The sequence below is a fragment of the Thermobia domestica genome, chromosome 4 (genome assembly GCF_964235325.1).
Source record: "Thermobia domestica chromosome 4, izTheDome1.hap1.1, whole genome shotgun sequence".
Classification (NCBI taxonomy): domain Eukaryota; kingdom Metazoa; phylum Arthropoda; class Insecta; order Zygentoma; family Lepismatidae; genus Thermobia; species Thermobia domestica.
In genome coordinates, this window is record NC_137457.1 from 156200511 (window position 1) to 156216253 (window position 15743).

Genomic DNA, 15743 nt, shown 5'->3' on the forward strand with positions numbered 1-15743 from the left:
TTACTCTTGGAGACATATTACCAGAATGAACTAACACAGTTTAAAACTAACATTATAAACACATCTTCTTCTATTTCGTTGGAAAATAAACGTAATGATAAATATCATCAGGAAAGGTATATGTTTGATCTAGCGTGTCCTGTTTTAAATCAATAATAAATATTCATATGATAACTTTGTTGCGTTGTTGAAACTTTCTTGAATAAATTTTGGATTCTCAGGAGTTAGTTCATAACTCAATTGTTTAATTTGTGATTTATTTCGTGGATTTTTAAATAATACGAGATAAGAACAATTCAAGCTCATATGTTTGCATCCTTTTCCTTAATGAAATATGTTTTGTGTAATAAAAAGTACACTAAGATTTCTATGATGAGAACCCTTTGTAAAGAAATCAAATATCTTGCGGTTCATTTGACACATTTGATCATCAATAATAATAAGATGTCTAGTTTCAGGAAAAAAAGTGTTTTGTTCGAGGTAATCCTTCAATAAATTGTACTTTTGTCGAAATTTCTCTGTATGTATTTTGCGATTCTGCGTTGTACCAATAAATATGACGTAACGATGTATTAATCATACGTGATAAATTAGACAGGAATCATATTACAAAGAAAGTTTTTCCACATCCACTTTGTTCGGCTACAATAAATGAAAAGGAATGTTTCCACGTCGTATCGATGTTAAAGAGTATGAACATTCTTTCTTCACACGTATATTTATAAAGGGCTTTATTACATTTCTCCTCTTCTTTTGTTGGAAGTAGTGTAGCCATATGGAAGGGTATCATATGAATTTGGTATTCTACGTCGTTTAATATAATTTGTCTTATAAATTTTTGTTTCGGGCATGCTGACGATAATATGGTCTTTCCTGCGGCAAATTTTTTTCTCATTGGTAATTTGACTTCTGTGGGACGAGATTCTTCTTCTTTTTCCGCCTCCTCTTCGTTATCTACTATCATTTTCTTCATTACATCAAAATTTAGGTGTTTTGAAGATTCATAGTTTAAGGAAAAGCTCTGTATCTTGCATACTTTCAACTCCTTCTTCGTACTGGGAGAAAAAATACGTAACCCATAGTTCTTGAGTCCAGCCGAGACGTATTCTGAAATTTAGGCCTCTTTACCATACTCGAGTACTTCATTTGTTAAATCACCTAAAATTTCACCAGTTGGAATTGTGCGTTCACCAGGTTTTTGCGTATAAATAACTGACTCAGTATCAAAATACAATACTCTTTCTTGCAGTTGATCTAAATACTTGTACAATTCTAATCTTGCTTGTGCTGTTGTGTACGTGGCTATGACGAAGTTTAATGTTGGTAGTAAAACAGGAACTTCATCTGTGTTTTGCCAATATACATATATCATATCATCATTTACTGGAAATATTTGATGAACGTCTATATTATGAGATGCCAATTTCTCATATAATCCCTTGGGGTCATTAATAATACTTACATAGCCCATGTTCTCACGTTGTTCAAATTAAGCAACCAATGAATTTAGTATTAATTTATTTAAACTGCTAAGTGCTGGATTATGTTGAATTTTATTTTCATCGAGACGTACTCCTTCCTTTTCATAAAATTGCTGAATGTACTTCTCCTTAACTCATCTGTTTCACATCATGATGGCCATCCACTAGCTTCCGTTTTTGCTTTCAGGAAGGTGTTTATGTACTCTGCAAATAAGCCGCCACTTTTTATTTCTTCATCATATTGAACAACATCATATGCCCAAATTTCATGAATATCTATTATTTTGTATTCTTTTTTTAATGCTTTTCTTACTTCATCTGCTACCAATGCACCATGTAGAACTCGGTCTTCATCGCTGTGATTACAAGATGACTGGTTTAATTTATCACATGTACGACAAAGTGGAAACATCAATCTATCATTTGATATTGTAAAAGAGTACTGGGTGTAAGAGATTTTTTGGAGGTAGAATACTTAGTTTATCTAATCCTTCTACTTCTTCAATGGTGGGAATATTTGAATCTCCAGGCAGTTAGATAGTAGGATGACGCATTTGAAATTTCTTAGTCTTAGAGATATATGGGTATAACGAAATAACATCCTTGTTTTCGATTGTTTGTCCTTCAATTTCTTGTACTTTATGATACAAATTTATGGCATTTGCACGTCCTCCATAAAAAGCGTTACGAGGATCTAATAGTGTTTTCTTTGTATATAGACGATTAAGTAACATACTTCTTTATCTCTTCATTTCTTGACAATTGGTTCTTAAATTCACAGCCCCATATTTCATGCACATCACAGCCAAAATCTTTTAATTTTTGAATTTTCTTCTTTATTGCTTCATATCGAAATTCCATGGTATCTGTAGCATTCCTATAGATGGGTTTATCTCTGTCGTTAGGGTAACAGAAAATACAGCCATGTGTCTAATCCCCCTCATATTCCCACACATGTATTCGTCCTGTGTTGGGATCTGTCCATACACCATCTAATTTTATTGATGCTATTCGTTTTCTCCTTACTACCAGGAGCATTGGAAATTTGTATGCTTCTTGCTTTCCTTCCCAAGCTTTCCATTGTGCTGCTTAAACTGATTGAACAGCTCTCCATCAATACACGTTCTTTGGTATGATACCAATCGTATTTTCCTCTAAGAAATACCTTCGACACACCAAATTACATGCACTGCCGGTTGTAAGGCATTCAAGTAAGGGATTTACATTTGTTTCAGATCCAAATGTATTCGTAAAGGAATTACAAGCTTGACGTAATACTTCAACATCCTGTACACATTACGTGATGCATTCTTCTTTCATTTTAAAGATATCGTTTCGATGTTCTTTACTATTGGAGAAACTTGCGTCTTTCGTCTACTTTCATGATATCTGTTCCATAATATCTAATGTCTGGAAGTGTACCTTCATATGTTTGGTTCTCACGTGGATTGAAAAAGTATGGGAAATATCCTTTGCACGATTGAAGACCAAATGCACCACTTAATTTACTTAAGGACATAGGAAGAAAGCTTAGTGAATAAATGAATGTTACGTTCCCTATTTTAAGAGATAGAATTTTCGCCCCATTCATGATTACTTGTGGAGTCCAATTCATCTTCTCAACCATGGTCATAACGATAAAATGTGCATCATATCCCTTAGAATTATGGGCCACACATGTTACTGATTTAATGTTTGGATGTCGCTTTTATAAATGTTTTAGAAAGTCTTCTATTACATTTTCTCCGCCAAATATATTTTCTCGTTTTCCACAAACGACACAATCATTTTTATGTTGTTGTCTTCATAACATCGGTAACATGCATGCTGACTAACCAAAACATTACGTATATGCTCATATATGTTTGCATCGTCATCTTCTATTTTCGTATGTTGTGTACATTCAATATCACAAAATAAAATCATAGTTTTTTTTCAATGATAATTTTTCATTGGCTTTTTCTTTTTCCTCTTTCATTCACTTTCATGTAACTTTCATGATTACGTGGTACTGTAGTATAGCAAATATTGCAATACGTTTCTCCATATGCGTGAGATCCTTTTTCTTTCACTACATAAGTTTTCAAATACTGGCACAACATTTCACAATGGAACATAAAGGCTTTCCATTTTATAAGGAGCTGACTTGTGATAATCATAGCTTGACTGGCTATAAAATTCTTGATTACAATCATTGCATGTAATATGAGCTTCTCTAAAGTCACATAGTGGCTTCTGATGACAACGATAACATACAGCTGCACAATGTTTCAAATGTTCATGCTTTTTTTCATATTCTTACAACTTTCCCAGTAAAAATTGCAGGTAAACATGCTGTCAAGCTTTCAATGACGTTGTAATGGTTATCTTTGAAGAGTAAGTATAAAGGTGTTATCTCATTATCACTTGGTGGTACTTCAAATATAACATCACTTCCTGAAAATCCCCTATACACTGTAATTTTATAATCCTTTAAGTATACTTGAAATTTACGAATTTCAGGAATTCCACCACCATGACTGAGATCTACATCAGCAGATTCACGAGGATCTTCTGATTCTTTTTCAATTATATATGTATAATGTTTTACATATCTTCTGTATTCGGCTTGATTTCATCCCTTGTATTTTTTTAATCCAAAGTCAACGACGATTGCATGTGCTAAACACCTTGTACCTTTGTTTTTAATTGTAACAATACCACGTTTTGCCTTTACATATTCCTCGGTATTCATAGTATGTTGTTTCAATTCACCTTGTCGCCTCGGCATGCGTACATGATGAATATTCACGATGTAATCTTCATTTATAAGAAAAGCCCCATTACTTTGCAGTACTTTCACATAACTTGTCCATAGAACTTCCGCTGTGAGATTTCTTGATTCTCTGAACAACTACCAAAAAGGGCGATGTTCTTCTCCGTCATTTGTGATTGTTATTCCTACTTAATCATGCTGGTCCTCATTACGTAGCAAATAATCTATTAAAGCCCGTAGACTTGTGTCAATTGCAGTAAAAGGATTTTCACCTGCACGCACGGGCGCTAGACGGAATCTTAGCATTGTACCCTCCATATTGTATCTTATGTATTGTCCTCTCCGTTCTTCTATTATATGAAATCTATTGTTTTCATCATTACGCCTCTTATTTCCAAATCCTACTTGTGCATTTGAGTTTCGTTCTCCTTCAAATACGGATAGCAATTCGTCCATTCTTTTTTCTACTTCGTCTAAATCGAATTCTATTTCTGTATGTTCTTTATTAGCCTCTGCTAATACTTCCATAATTGATGGATATATTACTTCTTGTTCTTCTTCTTTTTCAGGATAAGAAAATAAATTTTTAATCCATTTTTCTAGTTCAGGTTCGTAGGTTCAGGTTCTTCTGTCTTGTTCTCTTGCTCATTGTAAGTCTCTCCTATTATTTGGGTGAACGTTAGATTTAGCAACTCTTTCTTCTTCATTTGTCCTTTCTTCGACGTCTTCTTCTTTCGCTCCTTCTTTTAACCATTTTTTAAATTTTGTTCTTAAACTGCATCTCTTTCTTCTTCTTCGGTATTCGAGATCATCTCTTCTTCTTCTTCTATTTCTATTCCTTCCTCTTCTTCTTCCATTACGTGTTCTTCTTCCTTTTGTGTTCCTTTCTTCATTTCACCTTCTTCTTCCTTCCTTTACTGAAGTTCTCCTTCTTCCTCTATTCCGATTACGGCATCTATTTCTCTTAAACGATCTTGCGTCTTTTTATTTACTACGATCAGCTCTTCTTCTTCTTCTATGTCATTAATAAATACGGCAATCTCTTGTAACAAATATTGTGTACACTTGTTTTCCATTTTTACCACCAGATGTATATACGTAATGCAAAAAATATATAATTTCCAATATGTATAAGTAAATAGTAAGTAGAGGATATATAAGTATTATTTAAAATGGATTATAAATAAAGGTGTTTTAAAAGAATATACGAATAAATAAAAAAGGAATTAACAAAGCAATTATATATAAGTAATTAACAAAGGAATAATGCTATCAGTAAAGATAAGGAAATAATTATACACGTATCTTTATTTGTATTCAATCTAAAATAAAAAAGAAATGCTTATCGTTACCTATATCCATATTCCAAACAAATATAAAGAGTATATATACACATACACTTCAATTCGTTATACGGAAAAAGCAGAAATTTCAAGGGAAAAACTAGCATACCTTTTAAGTAGTTAAAATGGTTTGTACCTTTTTTTGGTATTCCATGCGAGTGAAACAAATGTATGTTCACAGCTTGCTTCAAGTGTGTTGTCTAATGTATAAACCTTCTGCACGTTAATTTTATACTTATTCTTTCAAAGTTTCAGTGACCACGAAAAATATGTATTTGACACTAATATCGTCTGTTTTGCAACGTAAGGAGCATATATGTGGGACTTTAAACTGAAATTTCTCCCTCTCTCTCAATCTATCTCTCTCTCTCCCTCTCTCTCTCTCTCTCTCTCTCTCTCTCTTTCTCTAACGAGGGTACAATGTCTGAATCATTACGAAAGCCATCACTTAGCTCAGTATGATATTTGTATTCCGTAGCAAGTACGGAAACAATTTAAAGGGCCGTCCAGCCCCTTAGATGATGTGTTATTGAGTTCAGAGTATCATCATTAAGCACAGGGACCCCGTAAACTATGCATTTGACATTAATATCGTTAATTTTAAATTATTTTTATGTGTCTCGATACTACCAAGGAGACCCGAACCTCAACCCCCTTAGATGGTGTACTAGCGAGTTCAGAATGTCATCAGTGAACACGGTGGCCCCTAAAACTATGAATTTGACGCTAATATCGATTATTTTAAATTATTTTTACATGACACGATACCAACCCTGGAGACACCCAACTCCAACCCCATATATGATGTACTAATGAGTTCAGAGTATCATCATTGAACACAGCGGCCCTGCATGAGTGTTGTGGTTTGACCTCTCTCTCTCTCTCTCTCTCGTTGTATGGGTCTCGGTTGTTCGGTGATAGACCGTTCACTTCTGGTGCATGGGGTCACAGTTTCGAAATCCTGTTCTCACCAAGTGAACTTTGTGGTGGACAAACTTCGTGTACATGTAAGTTCCCAGTTTCAAAATCCTGTTCCAACCAAGTGAACTTTGTGGTGGACAAACACCGTGTACGTGGATTTCCTCCCACTTTCTCCGTTCCAACATTTCATTCATTTCTCATCATCACCGTCTCCATTAGCCTAGCCGACATAACTGTGGGACTTAAAACTTAAAGATTTCCCATTAACATAATCGTCATAAGCGTTGGACGTAAAACTGAAAGTTTTCATTGTATTGTTTCCCACGTTCCACATGTTTTTTTATTCTATCACCATTCACTTAGGGGGACACGGTGGCTCAGTACTTGAGGGTCCTTGATTCGATCTTAGCTCGGGGGCCACTTTCTGACCATATTTCGATACCTTTTCAGCAGGGGGTCTCGGTGGCTCAGTGGTAGAACGTTCACTTCTGGTGCATGGGGTCACAGGCTCAACATCCTGTTCCCACCAAGTGAACTTTGTGGTGGACAAATATCGTGTACATGGATTCCTCCCGTTTCCTCCCACTTTCTTCATTCCAACATTTCATTCATTTCTCTTCATCACCGTCTTCACTAGCCTAGCCTACATAACTGTGGAACGTAAAACTTAGAGATTTCCCATTAGTCTAATCGCCATATGCGTGGGACCTGAAACTCAAAGGTTTCATTTCATAGTTTCTCTTGTTTGATCTTAGCTCGTGGGGGCCTCGTTTCTCATCATATTTTGATACCTTTTCATCAGGGGTGTCGGTGGCTCAGTGGTAGGCGTTCAGCTATGGTGCATGGGTTCCGGGTTGAACTCCCCAAAACGCTTCGTCTTTGTCTAATACCATGACCAAATTTTAATAACTTTTTAGCTTCCTTGTCTGAACCCCAGATCACAGACAGACAGACAGACAGATATACAATTTATTTAAAACTATCAAATGATATTATCAAAGGCACACATATCTTCGATTCGTCTTGTTCTGAGACAATGGCCAAATTTTCGTACCATATCGGCAGGGGGCCTCGGTGGCTCAGTTGTAGAGCTTTCACCTATGGTGCATGGGGGTTCCAGGTTTAAAATCCTGTTTCCATCAAGTGAACTTTGTTGTGGACAAACACCATATGCGTGGATTTCCTCGGAGTTCTCAAGTTTCCTTTCACTTTCTTCATTTCAACATTTCATTCATTTCTCATCATCACGGTCTCCATTAGCTTAGCAGGCATAGTTGTGTTACGTAAAGCACACAGATTTCCCATTAGCCTAGCTGGCATAACTGTGGGACGAAAACCTCAAAGATTTCATTTCATTGTTCGCGCCTTTAATGTTTGCTGGCCCCGTGCACATACTACAGACCGGTAGACATGATATTATCAAAATTAAAACACATAATATACCTCTTGTTTTTATAATATTATTTTAATGTTAAACTATAAGTGATACGATTTTACGTTCACTATCTGCTTTATACAAGCCTCCAGACATTCCTTATGTCAGCTGTGATCTACTTGTAATACGAGTCAGAAAACATTTAAAAATTTCATATTATCATTTTCTCAGAATTCAATGTGAAACGAGCAGAAGCGGCATGCAGTTCAGATTGACTTATATGTATGTGTTTTTTAACGTTAGGATTTTATCTCATTTTCAAATACGGAAACGCAAAGTAAATACACTGTCTGGAGTGCATTTATAGTTAAATGAAGACATAACATAATGTTTTATTCTTTCGGGGATAATCATAAAAAGTAATATTTTTAATAATATATTTCTTACTTACCAATTTTAATAAAAACGTCTGATGGTAACACTTATTCACACCTCTAGACATTCAATGGATCAACCACACACAAACAAACACACACTATTACAAGTATGAAGTGAAAAACAATGAAGACTAATTACAGCTTCTCTCTGTTAACTCTAACTTACAACTATTCTTTTTTCAGGTCTACACACACACATTCACACACATACGCACATACCTGATTACCTTTGGCAAACATGTCATAACATGTTCACACACGTTTTCAATAATCGGGGTCGCATACTAGTCATCGAAAACATATCTCGTCACGGTTTCAATACAGACATAATACCTTTCACATCAGAAAGTCGTTTCATTTTGTTTTTACAGGCATCTTTATGGGAATGTGCCCTTGTTGTGTATGAGTATACAGATTTTCATCCTACGTTGTGAAAATATTATCAAATGAGACGAGTTGCTTTCGTTATTAGATTATGTTCAATCAATGGAATCCAATACGTTTTAAAACAATCATATTCATCCTAGCAACCCAGGGAACGTTTCCAGGGCTAAACGTTTTCCACGGGTGATCCTAACACTTAGCAACACGATTTAGAATGGGTATGTATTTCGCTATGAGAGCCGTATACCGTTTCTGATCCCACTTTAAAAAGCCATGAAATATAATATTTACCATAGCAACTAAGACCATTTTTATACAATCTGCTTAGATTTTCAACCTATGTTGTGAAAACATTATTAAACGATATGGGAAGCTTTCGTTGTTAGAGTATGTTCAATCAATGGAATCCAATACGTTTTAAAACAATCATATTCATCTTGGCAAACCCTTCTAAAGCTACTACTTTGTGGTTTGTCATTCAAAACAGCTATTTCACACAACCGATTAATACGCGAAGCAAAGACCAGAGAAGATAATTCAGAAGTGCTACAGACTACAAAATTGATAATGTACTTTGAATTAGTGTAATAAAGGGCAAAAACATATTTCACAAAATTTAATTGACATGTAGAATTCCATAGGAAACGCAAAATTCGAAGAGCAATTCCCAATATAATCCAATAAAAATGCCACACTGTAACCTGAGAAGCTAAAATTTCCTTTCTAAAAACCAATCAACTATTTTGCTAATATTCATTGAAGAACTAGCTAGCGAGCATATGGATGTCTTGTGCTGCGTGTACAATCAATTCCGGTAGTCTTGCTGGAAATCATACTTACAACTGTGTTAAAATATGATTCCTAAAGGCATAATTATAACTTTAAGCATCGTTGCCACGCTGATGTAAATTATTCATCTCTATGGATTAGAAACCTTAATATCTACCGAATAGTAGGTATAGTGAGATTATAAATGGAGGTTGGATGTATAATGTGCTTAATATTGTTATGGACGTCTCTTGTTGATAATTGGAGAGTTTAGGAGAGCAGTGGAGATGTGCAAAACGACTCTGATGTGAAAGATTATTCATACTATTTTCAAAACTAACAAATATTAGTAATCTTTCAAGTTAGAATCATCACTGATGTTATCATATATGTAAATCGGTCACACGGAATTTGTTATAGCTGATCCTTGTCCAAAGATGACTGCCGAGTGAAAGTAAATGACCAAATGTACGAAACAAAATATCATCCTGATTTCCACAGAGCACAATATAATACGCCGCAGTGAATTACCTACTTTACTTTCTATTCTGGAACCTTGACATATTAATACCATAAGTAATAATATTATTTATGTTTCTGTTCACGGATAATTTCAACATAAAAATATATAGTTTAACTTTACATATAAGTATACTTTCCCGTGATTCAAAAATACTGTGCAAAATTATCCCATAACTAATGGAAGAGAATATCGAAGAACAGCTATTGAAGGACAAGTTCGGATTCAGGAGGAAAAACGGTAATAATGGAAACAATACTGAGTAAGAATAAAAATGATTAGTTAAAGCATTTGTAGACATAGAAAAAGCGTTTGAAAACATAGATTTCAATATCGTGTTCAGAGCATTGAATGATCTAAAGATAATTTACATAGATACAATAATAATATATCAACTATACAGTAATGAGACAGCTGATATATGAAGATATCAAAAGGAAGCAAGCATAAGTAAAGAATTAACGCATGGATGTTGACTTTCATCTTACCTGCTCAACGTCTATATAAAAAAGGCCCTGAAAAATCCTTTAATAAAAAACTATAAAGTCGTAAAAGTGCTTGTAAATGGTCAAGATTTGATCACAATAAGGTTTTTTGCTGACATAGCACGGATACTGGAGAAGAAAAAGAAGTTAAAGGAAGCGCTTGCATATCTGAACAGTCACAAAACAATACACGCAAAATGAATATAAATAAGAAGTAAACCAAATTAATAAAGAGAAGAAGAGCAGCACAGAAAGAGACAAATTTATGACTTAAGGAAGATAAAATTGAAGACCCTATGAATTTCCCCTTTTTAAGTAATCTATTATTCTTGGACGAAAGAAGTGAAAGATCAAAAATAATGCAGGCTTAACATGTATGTAATACGAAAAGATAATTGCTAAAATCAAGAAATTTGTCGTCAGGTGTTCGTAAACGATTTATAAAGACGATGATATGGAGCCGGGAACGAACCAGAGACGTCGAAAGTGAGAAAAGCTGAAATATATAAGCTGTAGGCATTTTAAAAGAACTATTAGCGGTGAAAGTAGCGCATCTCATGGTCCGAAAGGAAAAGGTATGAATAAGTACTAAAGGACGCTAACTAAGGACGACAGATAATGAAGGTGATATAAAAAGTAAGAGACAGCAATTTTCGGAATTTGATTCGGCACTATGATTGGATCACCGTGTGGATGGTGGGAAAGGCAGAAGGAAAGCCAGGACGATCAAGACCAGTGATAGAATATATCTAGATGGAGTTACGAAAAGAAACCGTATCAAAGCATAAAAGAATTCCCACAAGGGAGAGAACAGTTTTAAAAATATTCATTTACCCACAGTCCTATTGTTGAGGTTGAGGAAGGAGAAGATTTTACTTGAATGTCATAAAAGAATAAATACTTGACATTCTCCAGATATTGCTAAGCCTGGACTAAGATCACAAAACTGTTTCTAAGACTAAAGCTCAAAGCACTTTATATCGGGACACATTTTCCGCTTTGGAATCGGCGTAAGAGGAAACAACTCTGGTGTAACTTAACATATGTATTATTGAGTATATTAGATAAAAATTGAATCGTATAGAAATACTTTATTCAATGTATATGGACCGATGTTTTATCTTTCAATACTGTTAACGTTCTACTACTGAAGTCAGGAGCATTTTCATCCTTATGCATTTCTCTGAAATATATCCACATGGAATAATGGACATGTTCCATTATGAAGTTTAAAGATGTTAATTAACTTTCTAGCCTACACGCATATTATTATAGGTACTCATACTTACTGTTCATATATTACATGTAGTTTGCTTAAACAATATTATATTACTACTTTTCGTATTTACATAGTACATGTTGGTTTAACTTTTGTGTTTTTATAAGGACATAGAAAATCAATACGTACCTGGACAGAACTTGAAGCTTCTATTTTTTTTTCATTTTTGAGGGGAAAGAATGGAATATTCAATTATCACATTATAAGACCTCTGCGTGGCAGCTTTGAGGCTTATTTGCACGGTATAACTCATTTTTAACACTAATGTAACTTAGCGGTTCTTCGAGGGGCAAAGTCGATATGGCATACAAGTGTAATGCAAAAGTTTGTTCTTATACCATACCTATATTATGATTATAAACATTAAGTGAAACACATGGATTGTAAATATCTTCTAGGATTCCGAAACATATTTTCTCATTCGCGCTCAGAACCGGATTTTATCTTAAGGCTTACTACTAGCTCAAAACTAAATTTATACTGCTCAGGAAGGACCTATTTAATAGTAATTTGGAACTTGAAATATTGATTCCAGTATATTGATTTCATTATCAACACTACTGCATCAAGAAATCAGAGAATGGCCAGTATTTTACACCCTTTGACCCTGGTTCTTCGTATGATTCACATCAATAAATATACAGTTATGTGTGATTCTGATAGTTGGTATTGGTATTGTTTGGCATTTATATGTGTCAACAGTGACATTTATTACAGGAGCCTAGTATGCTTAAGTCATAATGTTCAGATTTTATTGTTTGGAAAATGCTACTACCATGTTCTGTTTTGAAGATAGTTTATTGAGTTCTACTTTAATATTACTATATGCCCAAAATAAAGGAACTCACTTCACGAAGTTAATAATACAATTAAATGGATACAATCAAATTTAAAAAAAACGTAGCTCATCTTGTTATCGTACTTATTTTCTTATCAATGTATTCAAATATTCTATATTTGATAACTTCCATGCAACAAACAGCTACACTAAGTATGCAATTTTCACAATTTCAGGTCGTCGACCAAGAGGAAGGTCAGGTAAGAATTGTTTAAGTACACTTTCTCTTGCATTGATATGATAACTGCACCATAAGAATGGTTACACAATTTGTTATTCTAGATTAAAATTTAATGTTCATCCTTTTAAAATATTGTTTTGATACATGTAACTCTTCTTTTATAATATCTTATGCCTTATCATTCGGATATGCTTATATCTTGAACTTCGTAGGGAAAACCTAAAAAATTCTCATATTTCATTAAACATATATAAGTAAAAATATTCTTTATTGTATATATAATGTTTATATACAGTAAGACAAATAGTGTCTTCAAAATTTATACAAGCAATAAAAATTAAATCTAACACATATTTTTACATAACAGCGATGGCGCAGCGATTCCTCTAATCTCGCAAGGCATCTCAAGGTTTTCATAAATTATCGCTATCGTCTTAGAAACTAAAAATTTAAATATACATTAATCCAGATACGATCACACAAAGTGAGTATTTGTTTCACCTCCGAAAATGACAGTGATAAAAATGATTAAAACTTTGAACTGTATTTCAATGAACTACAATTATTAAATTTTCTAATTTGAAATGTTAATGAAAGCTAAAAATGTTTATACTGATAAACTTTTTCTTTAAATTTACTAACTAAAGAATTTTTTTTGAGCTAAGCATATTGTTCGATCCGATATTAATACTACTAACAGCACAATCAATAATAAGAAAAGTGAGCAATAATTTCAATTTATTGTATATATATTACCCGATAATACAATCGTGGAGCGATAGGCAATAATAATACTTTGCAATCAAAGGAGATTCTTTAGAAAAAGTAAGTTGAAAAGATATAAATAAATAAATAAATATTAAAGCTGTACATCCACGGTATCTTAATTAAAATGAATTTACGAACCACGCCCTACTTTCAAATTTTATTTACGGAGAATAAAGAATGTATAATAGTAGGCAAATGAGATATGATTATTCCCTCACGAGCACCTTTCATGGAACCCAAGTGCTATGGTGTTATGATAATTTATGTATATTAGTCCAATTTCTTGCCCGCTATTATTTTAGAGTTCCTAACAATATCCGAGTTGAATATGGAAAGGAGATGAGCTTGGAGGCCGAAAGGCAAAAATGTGCAACCAAAATTGGACAAAATCAATTAACAAAGTACCATATCTATTTATTTAAATATTTTTTCTATAACATTTTTAACAACAGCTTACTATAAGAAATTATTTAAACTAATACTTAGGTAATTCCGCCAATATATGGTCTGGTAGGCGGAATTCTACCTAATATTATCGTGTTCCGTGTTCATGTAATACTCGATCATACTAAAAGCAAATAACTTTCCTCAATTAGAAGATAACAAAGCTAGAAAAGGGAAGAAGTAAATTGATAAATTCCAAGGATAATTCAGTGTTTTTGCAAACGAACCGTGCTAAAATTAAGTTCTATGTCTTATCTTTGAACTATGAAGACGTGCACTAACAAACGTATATAAAATATCGAACCATATATTAGGCCAGTTTTATCTATCCGTTCTTGTATTCAATGTTTCAGTATTCCTTCTATACACCTAAAATTGTTATGTTCAACACTTAGATTGTTTGCATTAGAGGGAAATAATAAGCAGGTATCTACGTGTTTGTCTTTGGTGTACATGCTATTAGTCAAACTACAGTCAATCTACAGAATCTTACATTTGACTGAGTATTACTTCAATTTGTTCAGACAATATTACACATCCAATACGATGAAATTAACAGTCCTGAAGATGCTTTGTATGTACATCGTATTGCATATGACCCAGGATAAATATTTGAAGAGTTAACACACAACATCTATTAGGTGATGGAAACAAATTGACCACAATTTAGAGTGTTTAATATTTACTAATGTAGTAAATGTTTCTTGTTATGAGCCTCATTTAACATAATTATTTTCAATGAGTTTTTTTGTTTAAACATAAAATGTTTATCCATAATCGAAATATGTCTAGTCTTAATAGCAAGTAAATTATTAATATGTATCAATGTGTGTTGAAGAATCAAGATGATAATAGAAGTTGATATATTACAAATTTCATACTGCTTTCTCATGCATAACATAATTGAATATTGGATTAAAAGAAAAGATAATATTGATTTATAGAATTTGAGATTATAATTTTCATTGAATTTTAAAATATTTTACTTTCATCTTTGTATTATATTTCGTGTATATATACGTAGATTTGTTTGTAATTTTATTTATTTCAAGATTTATGACTAAGTTAGGTGGAGATAATAGTATTTCAATTATTCTTTTGTCAATGTCCTAATGGTGTGAAATGAAATCTTTTTAACGGCATGTTATGGCAAGCTCAATAACTCTACCTGTCTCATTAGACATATTACTTACTTTGTATCTTTACATGTTAAATTCAAACCCACTGTACCATTACATCGCATTATTACAGTTTGATAGAAATAGATATTATCTCAATTTCTTAAGTGTTTAAAGTTTCTAGTTCATGCCATAATTATTGATAAAAACAACTATGTTTTGCCTTTCAAGTATGAATCAATTTCAAATGTGTAGTCAAGATGTTATTTGTTACTTGAGTTCTGGTAGATTAATTATCTGTAATCTATTTTATAGTTTAACTTTATCCTATGAAGCTAATATCCTTATATCCTATGAAGCTAATATATGATCAATAACCATGTGCACTTACACATTTTTTTCATAAACGAAATAAATTACTAAGAAATCAGTTTTATGTTGTTTCCCACAAATTTTGCTTGTCACACATACATCTTTTTAACACAAAGAGATTCGTATATAAAGCGGTCACAAATAATTGGTTATAGCTGATGCTTGTCCGAAGAAAACTGTCGACAAAAAGTAAATGAGTACGTGAACAAAACTGGATCGTCTCTTTATTTCCACATCACAATATAACACTCCGTCGTAAATTTTCGTCTTCACT

General features: G+C 33.2%; 1 protein-coding gene across 4 annotated transcripts in view; it reads left to right on the forward strand.

The window, feature by feature from the left end:
* The window catches only part of LOC145683388 (kunitz-type serine protease inhibitor PPTI-like), an 842804-nt gene that overhangs the window by 524623 nt on the left and 302438 nt on the right, over nt 1–15743 (forward strand). For all 4 annotated transcript variants that reach the window (XM_081754720.1, XM_081754722.1, XM_081754724.1 and 1 more), the window contains one exon: nt 12763–12786. In XM_081754720.1, the coding sequence (XP_081610846.1) occupies nt 12763–12786 (24 nt within the window). The remainder of the gene's footprint in view (nt 1–12762; nt 12787–15743) is intronic.